The following is a 23646-nucleotide window of genomic DNA, read 5'->3' on the forward strand; positions in this document are numbered from 1 at the left end:
AGAAGGTGGGGAGGTGGAAGGAAGGAATGAGGTTTCAGGTCAGGCAAACCAGCATGAGCAAAGGCACAGAGATGTGCCTTTAGGAACACATCCAAACAAATGGTGGGAAGGGCCTGCAGGGGGTCCTCAGAGCTGCAGATGGAGAAGCGGTGGAGTGAAGCTATGCAACACTGAAGAGTTTTTCTGTCCTTGGAGAATGGGAGATGATGGAAGGGTTTTAAGGATGGAATATCATGGACAGGAAGATGGACTTGAGGATGAGATATTGCCAGGGAGACCAACTGGAAGGGGATAGATGAAGGTCAGACTTGGGGTGACCAACTTGCTTGACTTGCCTGGAACTTTCCTGGTGTTAGCACTCCAAGTCCCAAGTCCAGGAAACCCCTTTAGTCCCAGGCAAACTAGGATAGTTGGTCAACCAAGCTGGACAAGAAGATAGAAGACAGACAGGATGGGAGAGATTTGAGAAGTGTTCCATCAGCACACAGGAAAGTGAGGAAGATGAGGCAGCAGGGATGACTCCTGGCTTTCTGGCAGAGGTGATTGGTTAATGATGGTACCATTAAATGCAACAGGGGATATATAAAGAGGAGATGAAATAAAAATTACTGCTAACACATACATAATGTTTACTTAGCCAAGCACTCTTCTAAGAGCTTCGTATGCCACAATCAATCCTCATAACTGGATGAGGTAGGTAATGTTATTACAGTTGGCCCTCCATATCTGCATATGTGAAACCTGTAGATATGAAGGGCCAACAGTAAGGGACTTTAGCATCCATGGATTTTTGTATCCTTGAGGGTCCTGGAAACAATCCCCCATGGATACTGAGGAACAACAGTCTCCCCATTTTACAAAATAATACTGAGTCACAGAGAGATTAACTTGCTTAACATCATATAGCTGGTAAATGGCAGAGGTAAGATCTGAACCCAGACAATCTGGCTCCAGAGAGCTCTTAACTATTGGAAAGTACTGGCTTTGATTTTAAATATCTTGAATTTGTGACATTCATGCTAACTTAGTTCAGTGCAGGAGTCAGAAACACAGGAATGAATATCAGAGCAGGAGATACAGATTTGGGAGGACTTAACAAATGGAACTAAATCCTTGTGAGTTTGATAGTCCAGGAAATGAGAAAAGAAGTGAGCCATGGGTAGAAATTGAGGACAGTAGCTACTTAAGGATCTAGGAAAAGGAGTTCAGGGAAAGAGGCCAACAAGTAATAGGCATGTAGAAGAAAGTCTGTAAGAAAGTGGTATCTCTGAATTATAGAGTATTTAAAGACTCAGAGAACAGGTTTTAAGCTCTAGTGATGGAATTCCATTCAAAATTGATCAAAGGAGTATAAAACATTTATGATAGTGCTAGAAGCCAGCTTCGTTGAAGTATTAATATATAAATATAATTTCAAATATACACATTTTGTCTAATCACCTAAAAGGAGAATCCCATCAGACTAACAGCAGGCTTCTCACCCAAAACCTTACAAGCCAGAAGTGGCTGGGGTTCTATTTTCAGTCTTCTTAAAGAAAAAAAGATGCCGAGAATTTTGTATACTGCTAAACTAAATTCATAAATGAAGGAGAAATAAAGTACAAACCAGACAAGGAAACACTAAGGGAATCTGAAACTACTAGACAGGTCCTATAAAAAATGCTTAAAGGATTTCTAAACATGGAAACATAAGGGTGATACTCATCATTATAAAAACACAGGAAAGTATAAAACATGTAGGTCTTATGAAGCAATTACACAAGACTGCAAAGCAACTAGGTAATAATTATGACAGAAACAAAATCTTACATATCAATATTAACCTTAAACGTAAATGGATGAAATGCTCCACTTACAAGGTATAGGCTCAGCTGGGAACAGTAGCTCATGCCTGTAATCCCAACACTTTGGGATGCTTGAGTCCTAAGCATTAAGACAGGACGATTGCTTGAGTCCAGGTGTTTGAGACTAACCTGAGCAACACAGACCTCTTCTCTACAAAAAATTTTAAAATTAACTGGGCGTAGTGGCTGGCACTGTGGTCTCAGCTACTCAGGAGGCTGAAGTACGAGGATCAGTAAGATATAGTCTGGTGGAATGGATAGGAAAAACAGGATCCAATTGTATGTTGCATACAAGAAACTCAATCCCATTTATGATAGCTAGAAAAAAAAATACCTCGGAATACATTTAACCAAGGAGATGAAAGATTTCATCTCTGCAAGGAGAACTACAATACACTGATGAAAAAATCATAAATGACTCGAACAAATGGAAAAACATCCCATGTTCATGGATTAGAAGAATCAGTATTATTTAAACAACCATATGGCCCAAAGCAATGTATAGATTGAACATAATTTCTATCAGGCTACCCTCATTCTTCACAGAATTAGAAAAAAATTCTAAAATTTATATGAAGCCAAAAAAGAACCAATATCCCTGACGAACACAGATTAGGCAGAATAGCTAAAGCAATCCTAAGCAAAAAGAATAAAGCTGGAGGTATCACATTACCTGACTTCAAATTATATTACAAGGCTATAGTAACCAAAACAGCATGGTACTGGTAAAAGTAGGCACATAGATTAAAGGAACAGAGCTAGAAATAAAGTCATATACTTACAACCAACTGATCTTTGACAAAGTCAACAAAAATATACACTGGGAAAAGAACACTCCATTCAATAAATGGTGCTGGAATCATTGGAGAGCCATAAGCAGAAGAATAAAACTGGACCCTAGTCTCACAACATATACAAAAGTTAACTCAAGATGGATTAAAGACTTAAATATGAGACCTGAAACTATAAAAATCCTAAAAAAAAAAAAAAAATTAGGAAAACATCTTCTGGACATTGGTCTAAACAAATAATTTATGACTAAGTCCTCAAAAGAAAATGTAACAAAAACAAAAATAGACAAACAGACTTAGTTAAACTAAAAAGCTTCTTTCTACACAGCAAAAGAAATAATCAACAGAGTAAACGTAATCTACAGAATGGGATAAATATTTGCAAACGATGCATCTGACAAAGGGGCTAATATCCAGAATCTACAAGGAACTCAAACAACTCAACAATAAAAAGACAACTCCACAAAAAAATGGGCAAAGGACATGAATAGATATTATTCAAAAGAAGACTTACAAGTGGCTAACAAAAAAAGAAAAATGCTCAACATCACTAATCATCAGAGAAAAGCAAATGAAAACCACAGTGAGATACCATTTCATACCAGTCAGAATGACTATTATTAAAAAGTCAAAAACAATAGATATTGGTGAGGATGCAGAGAAAAGAGAATGCTTATACACTGTTTTTGGGAATGTAGATTAGTACAGCCTCTGTGGAAAACAATATAGACATTTCTCAAATAACTAAAAATAGAATTACCCTTTGATCCAGCAGTCCCTCTACTGGGCATCTACCCAAAGGAAAAGAAATCATAATGTAAAAAATACACTTGCACTGGTATGTTTATTACAGCACTATTCACAATAGCTAAGTCATGGAATCAACCTAAGTGTCCATTGATGGATGACTGAATTTTTTAAATGTGGCATATCTACATATATGCACACACATATACACACACCATCAAATACTACACAGCCATAAAAAGAATGAAATCATGTCTTTTGCAGCAACAGGAATGGAACTAGAGGCCATTATCCCTAGAGAAATGACTCAGAAAATCAAAACCACATGTTCTCACTTACAAGTGTGAGCTAAACAGTGAGTACACACAGACATGCAAAAGGGAATAAGAGACACTGAGGACTCCAAATGGTTGGAGAGTGGGAGGGAGATAAGGGATAAAATACCATCTTTTGGGTATTCAGGTGATGAGTACATTAAAAACCGGGATGTCTACTATACAATATATCCATGTAACACACTGTAGTTGTACCTTAAATCCATAAAAATAAAAAGTTTAATTTCAAAAAAAGTACACATATTTTTACTTTAAAGGTAAACACTCACAGAAAAGGAGTACCTATGGCCAGGTGCAGTGGGTCATGCCTGTAATCCCAATGCTTTGGGAGGCCAACGCAGGTTTATCATGAGGTCTGGAGATCAAGACCATGCTGGCCAACATGGTGAAACACTGTCTCTACTAAAAATGTGAAAATTACCTGGGTGTGGTGGCCCATGCCACCCTCTCAGCTACTCGGGAGGCTGAGGCAGGAGAATGGCTTAAACTTAGGAAGCAGATTGCAGTGAGCTGAGATGGTGCCACTGCACTCCAGCCTGGTGACAGAGCGAGACTGTGTGGAAGGAAGGAAGGGAGGGAGGGACATAAATCTTCCATATCATCAGAGGGAGGAAATGAGGAAACAAAACCTGAGCAATATAGCAAAAAGAAACATAAAAAGATAGCAGATAAAAGCACTTTAAAAAATCAGAAAGCACAACATAAGAGAGCATAGTCATACCAAATAGCATGTAAAGTTAGTGTCAATGGATTAAATTATCATTTGTCGAAAACAAAAACAAATGTGTTTCACAACAATGAGAATGTACTTAACACCACTGAACTGGACACTTAAAACATGGTAAGATGGTAAATTTTATGTTATGTGTTTTTTACTATATTAAAAAGAAACACAAAGACTTTCAGACTGAGTCAGAACAAAATCCAATCACATGCTAGTTACAAGAAGCCTATCTAAAATAAAAGAAAAATGTCTTAAAAATAAAGAGATGTGCTCAGTAAATGAGCAAAAAAATAATAATAAAATAAAATAAAAATAAAAAATAAAGAGATGGCTGGGCACAGCAGCTCATTCCTGTAATTCCAGTACTTTGGGAGGCTGAGGAGGGCAGATCACGAGGTTAAGAGATCAAGACCATCCTGGCCAACATGGTAAAACTGCGTCTCTCCTAAAAATACAAAAATTAGCCAGGCGTAGTGGTACATGCCTGTAGTCCTAGCTACTTGGGAGGCTGAGGCAGGAAAACTGCTTGAACCTGGGAGGTGGAGGTTGCAATGAGCCGAGATCAGGCCTCTGTACTCCAGCCTGGTGACAGAGCAAGACACCATCTCAAATAAATAAATAAAATAATGAAAAAATAAAGAGATGAGAACTTCTGATTTCACAATGGCAGAGTATGCATTTTCTCATCCCCCCCACCTTGTAATTCACCTTAAAACATGTAGGTACGCCTTTAATTAGACTAGAAGACAACTAAAGTGCTAGACTATAATGTTGAAGTGCAGAGAAAGGATAGAGAAATGGCTTAGATAACTTATCATGGAAGAGGAAGGTCAAGCATAAGGAAGCTTTGGGAAAGTTTCAAAATTGGTAAGGTTTATGAGCTGGAGGTACCAGGCTCCACAGATGGTAGGGATCAGTAGGAGCCTGAAAAAGGAGAACTGAGTGAAAGCCGGCTTGAGGAGCAGCTAGATTGCTAATCTTCTACTAAGTGAAACAGTGAACCCTACCCTTGCCACAGAAACCAGAGAAACACAACCAGAGAGACTCTGGACTTGGAGACACGAAATGGAAGAGGGTGGAGTGAAGTCCTGGATTCCAAATAGATAGGTTACATGAAAGTTTGCTGACTGAATGGTGAGACCCATCCTCTTTCCCAACTCAGCTCCAGAGTGACAAGCATATTCAGGCTTACCCACCCCTCATTCCTGGCTCCCTTTACTCACCGAGGCAGGAGCCCAAAGTACTCATTTCTGGAAAATCAAAACTGTCCTAGCAAAGAGACTTGCAGTTACTGGTATCTGGGTTCCCCCCATGGAAAGGACCATGGCCTTCTGACTGCGCAGTGAGAAGCCCACCATTGACTCAGGTTTTTAGTGCCCCACTCTTGAGTTAAGAGAGAGACCTTTTTTTTTTTTTTTTTGAGATGGAGTCTTGCCCTGTCACCCAGGCTGAAGTGCAATGGTACGATCTCTGCTCACTGCAACCTCCACCTCCTGGGTTCAAATGATTCTTCTGCCTCAGCCTCCTGAATAGCTGGGATTATAGGCACCCACCACCACAGCCAGCTAAGTTTTGTATTTTAGTAGAGATGGGGTTTCACCATGTTGGCCAGGCTGGCCTCAAGCTCCTGACCTCATGATCTGCCCTCCTCAGCCTCTCAAAGTGCTGGGATTACAGGTGTGAGCCACCATGCCCAGTTGAGAGAACATACTAAGAGAGACCTAACATTAAGAGAGAAACTACAACAAGCAAACAGAAAACAGTAATTCCAAGAAAACACACAATTCAGAGAGCAGAAGAAAATTTGAAATAAGTAATATCTTCAGAGATACATCTATGAAGCTAGAATGCTATTAAAAATGAATAACCAGAAACAAAGAGTTTCTAAATAGTTTAAATAGCCAGTAAATGAACTTGAAGAAAACTCCCCAAAGTTGAAGAAATGACAAAGAGAAGGATGATGGGAGAGAAAAGATGAGACACTTAGAGCATTAAGGAGGGCAAACATCATACTAATTATAGTAGGAGGAGAAACCAAAGAAATAAAGGGAAGGAAATTATTTTAAAGATTGTATTAGAAAGCATCTGATAACTGAAAGATACAAGTCACCAGATTGAGAATGTCCATCAAAGGTCCAAAACGGTGAATGAACAAAGATCACACCAAGGTGTATTCCTGTGACATCTTCTCTGAAATAAACTATTTAAGGTTTCCGGGGGGCAGGGGGAAACCAGTCTAATACAAAGACTAGGCATAAGAAGGCATCATATTATATAACAGCAGCATCAAAACTAGAAGAAAGTTCACGCTCAAAGAAATCCAGATAGAATTGACAAAATCAAAACCATAGCAGGAATATCCACAAACCTCTCTCAGTTTTGACCAGATGAAGTAGACAAAAAATATTTTAAATTTGCAGATTACAGTAATATGTTTGATTTAGTAAGTAAACATCATACTTTATATATTTTATATATAGAAAGCAAACATGTATTTTTAGTTGCCATTGAATATTAAAAAGTTGATCATGTACCAGGCAATGAAGAAAATGTCAATAAATTCCAAAGAAGTTGAAATTATGTAAGTCAGATGCTTTGGCTGTCCTAGGAACATTTGTTAATAATCTTAGGAATCAAAGGGCTTGGGTATAAATAGCCATGTGAGATGGGAGACAATGCTGTGTGCCTGAATGAAGCAGGGACTCTTGAAGGCTACATTCTTAGTGAAAGACTAGAAAGCAAAATAAAATGAAAGAAACAAATGAAAAAACAAAAGTAGAAATAGGGAAGACCACAGAAAAAAAGCCGATCCACTTTGGCTTGTGCTATGAGTAAGGAAGGCAGGTCTTTCCTAGAAATTCTTATCTACAAGCCCATCCTGATGTGAATTGGGGTATAAATGTACACTATCTTCATGCTCTAGAAATTTCTCAGCCAAAATATGGTCCTGAGCTGATAACATCTCTGAGGCAGTTGGCAAAAACAAATTCAGAATTCCTCTAGAAGAACAATTTTTCCAACCAGTTTTCCCACAGATAAATCCCCAAGAAATATGAACTCATAACTGAAAAATAAGGAATTAAGCTACCATGGGGAGGTGTTCAGTGAACCCAATAAACAGAAGGATTAAACTCCCAGTAATTACAGATAATGTAATTAAATAAATCAGATTATAAAATGTTAGAGACAGAATGCTTGTTCCTAAGTACTGCAAAGAAAAATTAGCATTCAGACAAAAAGTTTTCTCAGCAAGGCAATTTTACTTTCTGCAGAAAGCGTACTACTTGTTAGCCATCTTGCCACGAGAGTACATTGAACAAAGGAAAGGCAGGCATATTTATTCCTTACACATTGGGTCCTTATTGCTGTGTCTGATCTCCATTGGTTGGAGCTAGACTTCACAATCTAAACTGAACCCGATTAGTTAACAACTGAAAACTTTTCTAAATAGGTAAAGGCAATGGAGAACAAAGGAAAAGAGGAAGTCAAAGGGGCATAGGCTGCGAGCTGGGACATGCTTGTTAGCACATCCAGCACAGATATCTTGGTTAAAGTACAAGGACATAGAATCTACTACGTGGATAGGGCTTAACAAAGTTATTAGTAAAAAGAAGTTTTTGAAGATAGTCTTTAGAACAACTATTATTTCTGATGTTTATTATTATTATTATTCTTTAACAAGAACAAAGTACAAGGACATAGAATGTACTACATGGATAGGGCTTAACAAAGTTACACAGGATAGGGCTTAACAAAGTTATTAGCAAAAAGCAAGAAGTTGTTGAAGAAAGTAAACTATTATCTGACATTTATTACTATTATTCTTTAACAAGAAGGAAAACTTTGAAGAGGAAGTTTTTACTTTCTATATAAAATAAAAAATGTTTCAAATGAGTAAAGAAATAAAAGAATAAAACCACAAGGAAGGAACAGCATACTACTATTAAACAGGCATGACATTTTCATTGATTCTAAAACACATTTTAGCATCTCTAAAATTAGGGAGTATTTTGCAACCAATGTGATAAGAAAGCATTGTCCATAGTTTAGAAAGCATTGTTTCTTTTTTTCTTTTTTTTCTAGATGGAGTTTTACTCTTGTTACCCAGGCTGGAGTGCAATGGCCCAATCTTGGCTCACTGCAACCTCTGCCTCCTGGGTTCAAGCAATTCTCCTGCCTCAGCCTCCTGAGTAGCCTGGACTACAGGCACGCGCCACCATGCTCGGCTAATTTTTTGTATGTTTAGTAGAGACGGGGTTTCACCATGTTGACCATGATGGTCTCGATCTCTTGACCTCGTGATCCACCCACCTTGGCCTCCCAAAGTGCTGGGATTATAGGCATGAGCCACCACGCCCGGCCAGAAAGCATTGTTTCTTTCCTAGTAACATGTAAAATTATGGTATTCCTTAAATTCAGGGAGACATGGTCTTTAGACATATGTGATTTTAATCATCTCAGAGTCGGTAATCATTAAAGGAAAATGATTGGTAGATTTTGCTACATCATAATATAAAGCTCTTTTAGGTTAAAAAAGCATCAAAAGACAAACAGGGAAAAGTATTTCCAAAATATATGACAAATAAGGGGTTAATGTCCTCACACTATACAATAGGATATTAGTATGGGATGAGAATATAAACAGGAAATATGTGAATGAAGAAATAGAAATACAAGAAAGTATTCAACTTCACTAACTGGTAATAAAAGAAACAATGAAAAGTTGGATCATCAACTTTGCGAAGATGAAAAAATCAATCAATATGTGAATTGTGCTGCAAAATTGTCACTCAAACACTACAATCAGATTGGAACTTGGTGTAGAATTTCTGGAGGGCAGTTTGGCAAAATATATAAAAATGATGCCACCCAACTGAATGATTTCACTTCTAGGCATTTTTCTAAAAAGACATAACCTGATTTTTAGCACATATTTACCCCTAACAAAATTCCTCACATTATGCTTGTAATGGTGAAAAATGAGAACTTACTTAAATGTCTTCTTCTAATTTATTTACATAATTATACAGGTATATGCAACTATCATATAATAAATACCAACATGTACTTAATGACACAAAACATATTTAATGACCAAAGCAAGGTCCCATCAAGATGTATATACAAGGTTTTAGTATATTTTTGAGTAAAAAACACCAAGGTACAGACCAGTATGTAGTATAGCTATCAATTACCTTAAAATATCTAGAAAAAAAGGCTTGGTGTTTACACCTGAAAATGTTAATAGTTATCCTCTCCAGGGATTGGGAATACTAGTGAATGTACTTTTTTGTGCTTTTCTGTATTTTCCAAAATAAATAATGAAACTTTTGTTTATAGGTTAAAACATTGTCTTGGGCAGGCATGGTGGCTCATGCCTGCAATCCCAACACTTTGGGAGGCTGAGGTGGGCAGATCACGAGGTCAGCAGATGGAGACCATCCTGGCCAACATGGTGAAACCCCATCTCTACTAAAAGAAAATTAACTGGGTGTAGTGGCGTGTGCCTATAATCCCAGCTACTTGGGAGGCTGAGGCAGGAGAATTGCTTGAACCAGGGAGTTGGAGGTTGCAGTGAGCCAAAATCGTGCCACTGCACTCCAACTTGACAAAAAAGTGATACTCTGTCTCAAAAAAACAAAACAAAGCATGAACTTAAAAAATAAAGAAATATAAGGGCTAAAAAGTGACCACTGGTTTTGGCAACATGGAGGTGGCTTTGCCACAGTGGGACATGTGTAAGCAGATGGTCATGGGTAGAAGAGTCATTGATAAGGAGGTGGATACTCTTTGAGATGTATCTTTAAAGGAGCTTGACTGAGAAGGGAAGGAAGGGGATGCAGTGGGTAGCTAGAGAGGTAGTTGGGTCATGGGAGAGTTGGGTTTTTTTGCCCCCCCCCCTTTTTTTTTTTCTTTTAAGATGGAAAAGACCTGAGTAAGCATAGGCTAAGCAGAAGGAGCAGTGGAGAGGAAGAGGTCAAAGCTAGGGGAAAGAGAACTGCAAACAGATAGAGAAGAGCCTGGAGGGGAAGGGTGAGGAAAGGGCTGAGGGATCTCAAGGATCTGGGTGAGGGGGAGGTCATGAGTTTGCTGTGATCAATGGGGATGCAGGGGTTATTCCAGAAGCACTTGGCCACCTGGGCATACAGACTAAGTAGGTAGCTTGACCTAAATCAGAGTGTCAGCCTGATGGGTGATGCATGGAGGGGAGGACATCAGTGAGAACATGGTTCAGACACAGTCATGGGGTGCCAAAGCCAAGCTGAGGGGAAGTGAAGTCCAAAGAGGCCATCGGTAGAGAGAAAATGGATAGTCTTATGTCTGTATCAGTAAGTACTGACTGGGCGTGGTGGCTCACGCCTGTAATCCCAGTGCTTTGGGAGGCTGAGGCAGGTGGATCACCTGAGTTCAGAAGTTTGAGACCAGCTTGGTCAACATGGCGAAACCGTCACTACTAAAATTACAAAAAAAATTTAGCCAGGTGTGGTGGTATGTGCCTATAATCACAGCTACTTGAGAGGCTGAGGCAGGGGAATCGCTTGAACCTGTGAGGTGGTGGTTGCAGTGAGCCAAGATTGCACCACTGCACTCCAGCCTGGTGACAGAGCGAGACTCCCTCTCAAGAAAAACAAAAAGTATTGATATGGGCAAAGGCAAAAGGGCAAAGGGTAAGGGTATTGAAAGAGCTGGTTTGATCTGGTCAAAGGTTGGGCTGTTGTTATTTGGAAGTCTGGCTATGGTGTGGCGCCTGGGATGACAGAACGTAGTAGGTGCATTTTGCAGTAATCTGGATATGTCTTGGGTCCTCAAATGGTCAGCAGATGGAGAGTAGGGCTTTGACTCTTAAAGGGCTTTCCTTATACCAGTGGGCACTCTGCACTTCAAATAGACTGATTGAAAAGCAGATTCCTTCCAACAAGAAGGTCCAATCCAATAGCAAAGGCTCAGAAAGGCTGGGAAGTCAGTTCCTTCTCTGAATACCCTCCCTTCTGGGCTCCCAGCCACCTACGGCTGTCCCAGCTGGCTGTCTCCCTTTCCCAGTCTACTCAGTACTTACAGAGAAGGACCTTCCCGCCAAGTTGGAGGACTTGACGACCTCTGTCACGCTGACATTCAGACATGTGTGGTCTGTGACAGGAGCAGCAGGCAGGGGGCAATGAGGAGACCCTGAAACTGAATGAGATGGGAGTGGGAAGGGCGGCTGTAAATGGACCTCAAGGAAAGTAGAGGAGTTTCAGATTCTAGGTCTCAAGATCTCCACGAACCCATCTTGACACCCGCGGCCCTCTCACTCCTCCCTGGGCTCCCACTTCCCAGATCTGCTTGGTCCTAGCCAAATTGGACCTCCTCAATCATCCATCTTCCTTCCCTGAAGAATCTGCAAGTTTCTGTATCCTCAGGTCACCAGCCATCGCCAACCTAAATCCCCAACCAGTACCCTTTCATTATTTCCTCCTGCACCCCTTTTAAAAAGGAATAAAGTTCTAGAAGTTCTCTTGAACTTTCTGTAGCTCTCGGGTATGCTAAGAATATAAGAAACACCTAGCCAGGGAGGTTGTGCAGGACAGAGGCACCAAGTGGGTGAGGAAGGAATTAGTGCCAACAGGTTGAGTGTTTCTTGACTTTCTTTTTTTATTATTATAGATTTATTTATTATTTATTTTTGAGACAGAGTCTCACTCTGTCACCCGGGCTGGAGTGCAGTGGCATGGTCTCGGTCACTGCAACCTCCGCCTCCCAGGTTCAAGCGATTCTCCTGCCTCAGCCTCCTGGGTGGCTGGGATTACAGGTGCACCACCACACCGGACTAATTTTTTGTGTGTAGAGACAGGGTTGCTTAATAATGTATAATGTGTCAAAAACCATTACTGTGTGCCTGCTGCCAGGCTTAGTCCCTCCCTGCCAACTATAGAGGGTTTGTAGAAGTCTGTGCTCTATGGAGGCTGCTGGCATCATCAGATGGGTTCTGATAGGGTCTAGACTAGGTCTACGAGTGGGGAGAGTCTGTGAGAGAAATGGAAGGAATACAATTTGAACAATAAGAGCTAACCATTATAATTTACTGTATGCACACAAATTAGCTATTTATTATCTCCATTTTAGAAATGGGGGGAAGAACAGGTGAAACGGATACAAGTCACACACCTAAGATCACACAGATAGTCAGTGACAAAGCTGGGGTGTGAGCCCTGCCCATCTGGCTTTGGACCTGCGCCCTTGACTGCCTGCTCCTGAGCCACCTCTAGGTTAAGAGCTGCTGCCACAATTACCTCTCTCCTTCATGGTGTTAAAGAGCTGTGAGTAAAGAGTGTTTTGCTGTGATGGAGTTTCATGTGTCATCCACAAATTCAGCTTGCCTGGAGGCAATTTTATTAGGAAATGATGGCCAGGTGCAGTGACTCATGCCTGTAATCACAGCACTTTGGGAGGCCGAGGTGGGCGGATCACAAGGTCAGGAGTTCGAGACTAGTCTGACCAACATGGTGAAACTCTGTCACTACTAAAAATAGAAAAATTAGCCAGGCATAGTGGCATGCACCTGTAATCCCTGCTGCTCAGGAAGCTAAGATAGGAAAATTGCTTGAACCCGGGAGGCAGAGGTTGCAGTGAGCGAAGATCGCACCACTGCACTCTAGCCTGGGCGATGGAGCGAGACTCTGTCGCATACAAAAAAAAAAAAAAAAAAAAAAAAAAGAAAGAAAGAAAGAAAGAAAAGGGAAGTGATATAATCTCTTGAGTTTCTTCTTTGTGCCAGCTGCTGAGAAAATTGTGACACTACGATGCCTACATCTCAACAGACTAGATTTAGGGGATGTTACCGGGTGATGCTTGGAGATCATTTCAGAGCAAACAAGAAAGTTCACCCAGGCAGAATTATATCTTGTTCGCCATCTATTCCCTTTGTCCATGACATATCCTGGCACGTAGTAGATACTTGATCAATATTGTGATGATGAACACAAATGCATTTTTGTCAGAAAGGCGTCATAATTGGAATGCTAGCAAAGCCACAGTGATTTCAGAGACGAAGTAAATACTTGTAGTTGCATAGGAGAGGAGGGATCAGAGTTGGCTTCCTCATAAGCATTCCAACCTGGCTTATGTGTATTTTTATTCCACATTTCTTCTGGAATATTCCAAATGTGTTCCTTTATTTTTAAAACAAATTTTTTAGTGTAAAATAGCATTTCATTTATTACACAATATTGGTCAAGTATCTACTATGTGCCAGGATATGTCATGAACAAAGGCAATAGATGGTGAACAAGATATAATTCTGCCTGGGTGAACTTTGTTGTTTGCTCTGAAATGGTCTTTTCCAAGCATCAACCGATAACATCCCCTAAGTCTAGCCTGTTGAGATTTGGCCATTCTGGGGAGCAGTGGTAAGGAACAAAGACTCTTGCATTGAGAATACCTGGGTTTGAATTTCAGTTTTGAGTCTTCCTCACAGAGGTGATGTTGGGTGAGTTATTCTCTTTCCTTCAGTTTCCTCTCTAGTAAAAAGTTGCTGAGACTAATAATATCTATCTCCTAGGGATCACATGCTTCACTGCCTGGCCCCTGGTGCATGTTTGCAATGTTAGGGACCTGTATTGCCATCCTTTGCATTATTCCAGGAGACCAGGGAGCTCATAATATGAGCTAATATTTATAATTTACTATGTGCACATAAATTGCCATTTTCTATTGTTTCCTTTTTTTTTTTTGGAATGACATTTAAAGTCCAAAATTTCCAAACAGAATACAATTAGCCCTGCGGGCTCAATTCTGAGGCAGGAGAGCAACTGCAACTCCTCCCCGGAGTCCCTCCACCTTCCAGCTGTGTCTCTTCAGGCTGCTGAGGCTCATTCCAGAGGCCAGTGATAGAGTCTGGGTGACCCCATGGCAAGCAACCTGAAGGCAGTCACCAAGCCCTGGACCTAGCTCCAGTTCCATGACTGGGAGGGCTTCTCCTTCTGTCACTATGTCCTCTCCCCAGCATTGCCCTTCTCATCTCTTCTCTCTTTCTTTGCTCTACATTCCCTGTTCCTCACCTTCTGTGTCACTGGCTGGAATGGCCTTCAGGACCAGCCCAGTGGCCCGCAGGGAAACGGTGACCTCTCGGGGCCGGTGGCTGAGCAAGGCCTGGGGGAGGGGTATTGAGGAACAGGTGGGGTCTTCAGGACATACCCCCTCCCCACGCATCCCCACATCTACAGTCTTGCCTCTCTTCCCTGTTTGCCACCTCCACTGTGAGAGTCTTTTTGTTATTATTTTTGTTTTTTTGAGCTAGGGTTTCATTATGCTGCCCACCCCAGTCTTCAACTCCTGACCTGAAGGGATCCTCTCACCTGAGCCTCCCAAAGCACTGGGATTACAGGCATGAGCCACTGTGCTAGGCCCTGTTTTGTCTATGTCACTGAGGTCCCATAAGGGCTAGCAGATAAAGGCTTGTAGCACTCCTAGCCCTAGACAGTGTATTCAGCTTTCCAGATCCCAAAGAATAAATCTCTAGTGAAATCACTTCAAGCATCTGGTCAGCTAGCGAGGAAAATATTTTTTAGCAAGGGGTCAGCCCCCTTGTTCCTTAAATTAGATCACCTCCTTATCTATATGTAAGGCCAACTTAACCCCACTCATCCTTGCGAAACTCCCTGAAGGCTGGGGAACTCTGCAGCCAGCTTCAAGAAAATGGCAGAAGCCTCCTTTGGCTCTGTCTGCTCCCCTGCTTGTCCCTGAGGCCTGCTCTCTCCAGCTGTACCTCCTAGCCACCTGCTGACTATGCCCATGCACACTGACCTTCTGGTAACACAGGGAGAGCTCCGCCCCTGGGCCCTCGGCCACACCTCTCTTCTTGGGTGAAAAGCCATCTGCAGGGAGATGAGAAGAGGCTTGGGGTGGAGGTTCCCAGCCCTCTCACCCTGACTTCCCACCTCTCTGAGAACAGGAGCTGAGCTGCTGGGTTTACCCATCCATCCATCTCCCTGGATGGAAAGGCAACACCTCAGGGAGCCAAGCTGCCTTTCAGTCTTGGGGAGGCATTGGAGGGCATCAAGGGCAGCCCTAGTATTCAGCAAAAGTCGGGAACAGAGCAGGGGCAGCACTAAAGTTGCGGGGGTGCAGACATCATCAGATGAGAGGCGGGAGAATGAGAGTTTGGAGAAGATGAGTCAGGGTGACCTTTGTGACCTTTGGGAAAAGGGAAGCAGATGTTTACCTTTGGGGAATTTAGAATCTTGGATCTTCACCTTGAGCTCAATGAGGAAAATGTCCTCAGCAGGGTCTTGGCTCAGGTCACTGAAGAAGATCTGGAGAGAGGAAGGGAGGGTGATATTTCCTGGTGGGATTTCCAAATCAATCTCTCTCTCTCTCTCTCTCTCTCTCTCTCTCTCTCTTTCTCTCTCTCTCTCTCTCTCTCTCATTTCCAGGGATCTGGGACCAGGGAGAACCCTTCCACATAAAGAAGACCTACTTCTTGGATTTCAGGTCTTGAAGTTAATAATGATCTGATTCATTGAGAGATGAAGAAGATGATGTTAACAACCAAGAGTGTCTGGATATGTTCATGATTTGTGGCCTGGTGATCAGTGTTTCCCCAGAGCCTGGATATTTAATCTTTGGGGTCCTGGGGTCCAGCAGGCTGGCAAGTACCCTTGTAGTCTCCAGTGGGATGCTTACCTTGACTGTGTAGATCTGGAAATAAATGGGTTGGGTGCCCATGCGGACATAGTAGGTGAGGACATCTAGGATGAAGGGGTCCACAGTCCGGGATGTGTCCAGGGAAGGAGGCTGTGAGGGAGACAGGAAATGTCTTCACCATCACCCCCCAGGCCACTGTGGGAGATGCCATTTTCTTCAGAAAGAAACACCAAGCCCCTACATCTCTGGGATGCACTAACCCAGTGGGTCTTTTAACACATTCCAAGCCTTTCCCACCACCCAATTTCCACTCCCAATCAAAATATTCCTTTCCAGAGCCCTACCTCCTTAGGGAATCTGACTCATTTCAATTCTACAGAGACTACTGAGCACTGCTATGTGTGAGGCACTGTGCTAAGTGACTGGGGGAGCAGGATGCTGGAGAGCGAACCTAATGAGAGAGCCAGGACTGGGTTCCGAGCTTGGATGGGCTACTTGCCTTTGGGCAGGCAGCCGTGGGCAAGTTATTCAAACTCTTTGAGGCCTGAGTTTCCTTCTAGAGAAAATGAGAGGTTAGACCAGATGATCTGATGTCTCTTTCAGCTCCGGCAGTCTCTGAATCTATTAATAGGCTAATTAAGTTTTGCGTATTATTGGGAATGAACTATGCGTCTTGTTTTCCAGTCCTTCCCCAGTCCCATATGAAGATAAAGCATAGTGACTGGGTTTTCAGAATCTCTACATAGAATGTGATAATGATATCAGGGTTGGAAGAAAGCTCATAGTTGATCTCATCCAACTCATATCTGATCTTGTAAGATCTCTTTTGACTTTCACATGTGGTGTACTAAAATATGTTCCTTTCGAATGGGTCACACTGAGAAGCTATGAACTTATTCTAATAATGCTGTCATTGTTCACAATGTTTCTGGTCTCTTCATGTGGAAACCTCTTTTGGAGTAAGCATAGGGTCATTCAAATTGTTGCTTACAAGAAGAAGGGGAAAACCAGAATCTTACAGTGTCTTGGCAGAGAAAAATAGCTACCAGCAAAGGAACACCAATGGGGCCTGCATCAAATGTTCCTACTGTAATCTCCTCCAAGTTTCAAGGAAAAAGTATTTTAATACCGAGCTAAATGGTCTTTTGTGTGTATGCAGAGACATTTTTAGATCAGGTATAATCCAGAAAATATGCACCCCTATATATCGTTATTTGAATAAACCCCATCAATCAAATGATAAAGCAAAATGTAGAGGTCTTGGGTAGTACCTGCTGCTAATATAAAAGGAAGCTGTTGATTTATGCATATTTATTTTAGTTTTAAAAACTATGGTAAAAGTATAACATAAATTTACCACTTTTACATGTCTTTTAACTTACAAAGTGCATTCTGTACAAATTAGCCTTTTGATAACTTTCAAAGTGCAAGTTAATAGCAAAGACTTGAGACCAATCCAAATGCCCATCAATGATAGACTGGATAAAGAAATTGTGGCACATATGCACCATGAACTACTATGCAGCCATAAAAAAGAATGAGTTCATGCCCTTTGCAGGGACATGGACAAAGCCGGAAACCGTCATTCTCACCAACTAACACAGGAATGGAAAACCAAATATCACATGTTCTCACTCGTAAGTAGGAGTTGAACGATGAGAACACATGGACACAAGGAGGGGAACATCACATACCGGGGCCTGTCAGGGAGTGGGGGGCAAGGGGAGGGAGAGCATTAGGACAAATACCTAATGCACGCAGGGCTTAAAACCTAGGTGACTGGTTGATGGGTGCAGCAAACCACTGTGGCACATGTATACCTGGGTAACAAACCGGCACGTTCTGCACATGTGTCCCAGAACTTAAAGTAAAATTTTAAAAAATGATAAAAAGGATCACAGGAAGCTCATACAGGAAGGAGTATAGTTGCCCTACACACTTATGAAAGAATATTTTACTTAGTCTTTTCCGCAGTGATCCAGCCCAGAGTAAGCATCTGGTAGGTGTTACAAGTCAGTTCAAAGCCACTAGCTGGTTAGGGCCCCTCTCTCACATTTCCTTCCTGCCTCATCTCACTGGATTCTTGAGGTCAAGGATCAAGTGAAGCAGCGAAAAGATAGCCCACTGTCACCCCCGTCCCGCCCTCTCTGCCCACTTGGGCTCTTCCATCCTCCCTTCTGCCCAGACTCCATGCCCCTCCCTCTTTCCCTCCGTGGTATCTCACCCTTCCCTACCATCTCAGCCAGCTTGTGGATGGCGGGGCACAGTGTATTGATGGTGCTCTGGTACCATGGGTCTACGCGGCCCAGGAACGCAGCCAGCTCTCCCAGCTCTGTCTGCCTGGATGCTGCAGGCTTCTGGGAGAAAGGAGATGGGGCAGACACGTCAGGCCCTCTCTTCCAGCTCTGCCTTCCAGCTGCCATCAGCCTAGGCTATGTGAATATGGCCAAGTCATTTAATCTCTTGGGGCCTCAATTTCTGCATTTGAAGACGCATTGTTGTTCTGTCTTATAAACTCAGATGAAGCTAGAATATCTTTTGCTGAGGTCCACTCACCAGGGACATTGAAAATGATCACCAGTCTTAAACGGGGAGAGACAATGTGCAGTAGGAAGTAAGACCTACGTCCCCACAACTGGGTTAATGGACTCCACTGCCTGAAATTTCCTTGTGTCAGACCAGAAAGTGTGGTGTGTGTGTGTATGTGTGTATATGAGAGAGGGGAAAGAAGGGGAGAGAGACAGAGGGGGAGAGAGAGAAACAGAGAGAGAGAGAGAGAGAGAGAGAGAGAGAGAGAGAGAGAGAGTCAGTCAGTCCTGTGTTTGAAAAGTTTGCAACTAATGCTGTTACATACAAAAACAAAACAAATAGCCTGCCAACAAAAGACCCAATCTCTGGGCACATCCAGCCCCCAGAGCATCATCTGCAGCCTCCGAAATAGAAAACTGGTGACACCTCTCCCACCTCTACTTTCTTTTTTCTTTCTTTCTTTCTTTTTTTACACAGAGTTCTGCTCTTGTTGCTCAGGCTGGAGTGCAGTGGTGTGATATCGACTCACTGCAACCTCCACCTTCCGGGTTCAAGTGATTCTCCTACCTCAGCCTCCCAAGTAGCTGGGATTACAGGTGCCCACCATCACACCCAGTTAATAGAGACAGGGTTTCACCGTGTTGCCCGGCTGGCCTCTCCCGCCTCCACATTCTAAGGATGCTGATTCTAGTCCCTGAGCTGGGGATGTGGGGGATGGGAGGCTGCAGGTGTGTCTCTGCCCCGCCACTGCCTCCCCGCGGTCCAGTCACCTCAGGAGCCAGCACTGGGATGTAGTAGAGCTGCAGGCTGAGTCTGGGAGTGAGGCAGAACTTCTGGGTCTCCCGTTTCCTAGCAACGAGCAGAAAAGCAGAGGAGGTTAGGGGCGGGGCTTGGCTTCTAACAGACTTGGCTCTGCTATGTGTTATCTCTTGACCTTGGACAATCTGTGTCACCTTTCTGAGCCTCTGCTTTCTCATCTATAAAATGGGTATGGTAATGTCTCCCTCGAAGGCTAGTGAGGGTTCACGGAGCTAACGAACGTAAAGCAGTGATTGGGTGCTCTGCGATGGCTGTGCAGCACTGCACGGTATCCTTCTCCGTCCCACCCTGGCCTCTGCCTCCTGACCCTCTTTTGCCACCCTGTGATCCCTCACCAGCCCATGCAAGGCCCACCTGTGCCCTGACAAGCCCCCACTCCCCGACCCCCACCTCGGGGTCCCACCTGAGTCTGTGGTAGGCCTGGGCCAGGCGCCCCAGCATTCTGTCGTCTCCCAGCACAAGTACCCGGGCTGTGTGCAGCCGAGAGACGCCGGGAAGCACTTCCCCATCCCCACCGGGCCTGCCTGTCCTCCGGTGCAGCCCTGGGGGCCCGTCCCAGCTGCCAGGCATCAAGAAGTCCAGGGGCCACACACGCTTCTTAATGCCTCCTTTGCGCTGCAGCCCAGCTCGCTCCATGTCGGGGCTGCTGGGTGCAGGTAGCTCATCAGCTCCCAGGGGAAGGTCCCGCTCGATGCCACTGTCAGTGGACAGCACGGACACCCGGGCCAATTCCCGGTCTGGCCGGAGGCCTTGCAGATCCAAGACCTCCAAGTCAGTACTGAGGCGCGGCTGGGATCTTGGGCGGAGGAAGAGCACCAGTTCCTTCCCTGGGATGGGGGAACAAGGGTGGTGAGGACATGTGAGGCTGGCAGGCTACATTCCTGATTTCAGCCAGTTCTCCTCAGAGGCTACACACACACAGACACATGAGGACACACATCCACACTTACACACAGACACACAGATGCATACACACATCTACAGACACAGACACACATGCACACATAGACACGCACACACATGCACACAAAGACATACAGATGCATACACACATCTATAGACACAGACACACATTCACACACACGCAGACACATGAACACAGACACGCATAATACACATCACACACAGATGCATACACACATCTACAGACACACATGTACACACAGAGACACACACACACACACACATGCATGAATACATACACATGGACACAGACATATACCACTGTGGAGCACGTACAGAGCTGCTCCTTGCCGGTCCACAGGTGGAAGGTAATGGAGGGGCTGGGCAGGGGAATGCTTGGTGGCCGCTCTTGGACAGGGTCACCTGCAGAAAGGAGCAGGCTGTGGAGGCCATGGAGGAGAGGGATGTGGGAGCCTCCTCTGCCCTCCCTACCCTGCCCAGCTCCTGTGCAGGGTCTTAGAAGGGTGGCAGGGACTCTCTCCTTCACATCTGGCCTGGCTTTCCATTTCTGCCACCACCTGCCTATCCAGGGCCCAACAGTGCAGCTGTCCTCTCCCTGTGCAACAATGCTTAGCAGCTATGTTTCCTACAAACCTAGCTCGGCCCTTAGGAGTCTTCAGAAACCAGCTCACAAGGCCTTTTCCAACCTGTTCTCCTATGCTGGCCACGCCTTCAGCCCTGTGCAACCACCAGACTGGCTTTTTCTTTTTTTTCTTCTTTTTTGAGATGGAGTCTTGCTCTGTCTCCCAGGCTGGAGTGCAATGGTGCAATCTCGACTCACTGCAACCTCCGCCTCCCAGGTTTGAGCAATTCTCCTGAACCTGGAGGGCAGAGGTTTCAGCCTCTGGAATCGCTGGGATTACAGGCACCTGCTACCAAACCCAGCTAATTTTTGTATTTTTTAGTAGAGACCGGTTTTCGCCACGTAGGCCAGGCTGGTCTCAAACTCCTCACCTGAGGTGATCCACTTGCCTCAGCCTCCCAAAGTGCTGGGATTACAGGTGTAAGCCACCACAACCAGCCTCCCGCTGTTCTTAAAATGCCCTGCCTGCATCCAGACGAGGCAGAAAAGACTTCAGCCCTTCTCAGGGCTGCTTCCAATATCTTGTATGCAGTAGACACTCAACTAACATTTGCTGCTGTCAGTGATGCTAAAGAGACCTCATCAGCAAAGTCTGGGGGCAGCAAGAACCCTGGGTAGTCCAGGAGAGACCGAGGCCAGCCTGTCTTCCTGCTCCTCTTTCTAGAATCTTTTCTGACCACTCCAGAGGCCCACGGTGGTCATTCCCTCCAAGCAGACTTTGTCTTCACACTGGACCTCACATGTGGTCTTAGGATTTGGCTCTGTATTCCGATTTCAATTCTATGTTGCTGTGGCTCCTCCTTCATGAGGCTGCAAGCTCCTTAGGGGAGAGCAGCTAGAGTTCATTGAGCACCTACTACTGCCTGCCAGGCCTTGTTCTACTCACCTGGCACACACTGTAATCATTTCTCTGGATCCTGCCAATGGCCGTGGGTGACAGGTGACATTTTTCTCCTCAGTTTACAGGGGAGGAGCCAGGACATGAAGAGGTTGAAAACTGGCCCAAGGTCACATAGTAAACAGCAGAGTGAAGATTTGAGCCCAGGCAGCTCAGCTCCAGAGTCTCTGCTCTTACCCACAACACTGTGCTTATAACCACTGCTCCATACTGCCCCCTACAGCAATGGGCTTGATGGGGGTGCTGCCTGGTCATTAAGATGCACAGGGCTTAGCCAGGTGTGGTGGCGCGTGCCTGTGGTCCCAGCTATTCAGAAGGCTGAGGTGGGAGGATTGCTTGAGCCTAGGAGGTCAAGGCTGCAGTGAGCCATTATGGAGCCACTGCACTCCAGCCTGGATGACAGAGTGAGACCCCATCTCAAAACAAAACAAAACAAATGCACAGGGCAGGTCTGGGCAGGAGACAGGTGTCCCTGAATGTGGCTTGGGGGCGGCCCACATGGTCTTGCCTGATCCAGGCAATCACTGGTGAATGTCAGCAAGGGGCCATAGAGGAGCAAAGGCAGATTGGCCCCAGAGTTTGTCCCAGCTTCTAGAGGAGGGGGAGCAGTCTTTTCCATGTAGGATCAGAAGCAGTGCAGAACGTTAAAGCAAAAGAGGGAAAACTGCAAAGATAGAGTCTTTAGGCAGTTTTTATCCTGCCCACCTCACCCAACTTCTGTGGCCTCCACCCAACCTGGGCTGCCAAATTCAAACCCAGGGCCTGGCCCACTAACCCCTTCCAGTGGATTCCAGTCCTTAACCCCATGCCTTATGCAGTGGCATGATCATGGCTCACTGCAGTCTTGACCTCTTGGGCACAACTACAGGTGCACAATCAGTGACCGTGCATATCTGGGACACGCAGGCTGACACATTCCGTTATATTTTGGATGACCATGAAACAGGACCCAAATCAGAACCACCCTACAACAGCCAGGAAACACATATTTGGGACGTTTCTCAAGTCTATTTCAGATGCCCCCATCTACATGGGGCTTGTGCCAGGATAGGCATTATATTACCTACATAACACCTTGCATAAGATAAGGCGATATCTTATAAATGTGCAAATAGGAAGTATGAGGAATAAAAATCTATGATACCAGATATAAACAATGTTGACTCCTCTGCTCTTTTAGATGCTCTCGTCTTTGTATGATCAACTCTTTTGATTACTACAGCAGAGTGGTGAACTAGACAGCCTGGCTTTGCCACTTACTGCCTTGGGTGATCTTGGGTAAAATACTTAACCACTTTCTAACTCAGTTTCATCTGCTGTAAAGTGGGGATAATAATCATTTCTATCTCATAAGTTGCCTTTGAGGTTTCATTGATTTAATACAGTATAGGCCAGGCATCCCCAAACTTTTTACACAGGGGGCCAGTTCACTGTCCCTCAGACCTTTGGAAGGCCGCCACATACTGTGCTCCTCTCACTGACCACCAATGAAAGAGGTGCCCCTTCCTGAAGTGCAGGGGGGGGGGGCGGATAAACGGCCTCAGGGGGCCGCATGCGGCCCACAGGCTGTAGTTTGTGGACACCCGATATAGGCAGTATATTTAAATATATGTAAACTGATTAGAACAGCAGCTGGGGTATATATAGTAGGCGATCTGGGGGTGTCAGCTGTTATGACTAAATTACCTGCCCTTTTTTTTTTTTTTTTTTTTTTGGAGACAGAGTCTCGCTCTGTCACCCAGGCTAGAGTGCAGAGGTGCTATTTTGGCTCACTGCAACCTCTGCCTCCTG

At 44.1% G+C, this 23646-nt stretch overlaps 1 protein-coding gene and 1 long non-coding RNA gene across 6 annotated transcripts in view; one reads left to right on the forward strand and one right to left on the reverse strand.

The window, feature by feature from the left end:
- The window catches only part of LOC141581796 (uncharacterized), a 154699-nt gene that overhangs the window by 68881 nt on the left and 62172 nt on the right, over window positions 1-23646 (forward strand). The gene's annotated exons all lie outside the window — the stretch shown is intronic.
- Window positions 1-23646, reverse strand: part of PIK3R6 (phosphoinositide-3-kinase regulatory subunit 6) — a 63388-nt gene that overhangs the window by 7724 nt on the left and 32018 nt on the right. For all 4 annotated transcript variants that reach the window (XM_039476333.2, XM_074388167.1, XM_074388168.1 and 1 more), the window contains 9 exons: window positions 20651-20737; window positions 19815-20238; window positions 19363-19441; window positions 18298-18420; window positions 16103-16213; window positions 15642-15732; window positions 15224-15294; window positions 14479-14569; window positions 11499-11614 (listed from right to left, as the gene is read on the reverse strand). In XM_039476333.2, the coding sequence (XP_039332267.1) occupies window positions 11499-11614; window positions 14479-14569; window positions 15224-15294; window positions 15642-15732; window positions 16103-16213; window positions 18298-18420; window positions 19363-19441; window positions 19815-20238; window positions 20651-20737 (1193 nt within the window). The remainder of the gene's footprint in view (window positions 1-11498; window positions 11615-14478; window positions 14570-15223; window positions 15295-15641; window positions 15733-16102; window positions 16214-18297; window positions 18421-19362; window positions 19442-19814; window positions 20239-20650; window positions 20738-23646) is intronic.

The sequence above is a fragment of the Saimiri boliviensis genome, chromosome 17 (genome assembly GCF_048565385.1).
Source record: "Saimiri boliviensis isolate mSaiBol1 chromosome 17, mSaiBol1.pri, whole genome shotgun sequence".
Classification (NCBI taxonomy): Eukaryota; Metazoa; Chordata; class Mammalia; order Primates; family Cebidae; genus Saimiri; species Saimiri boliviensis.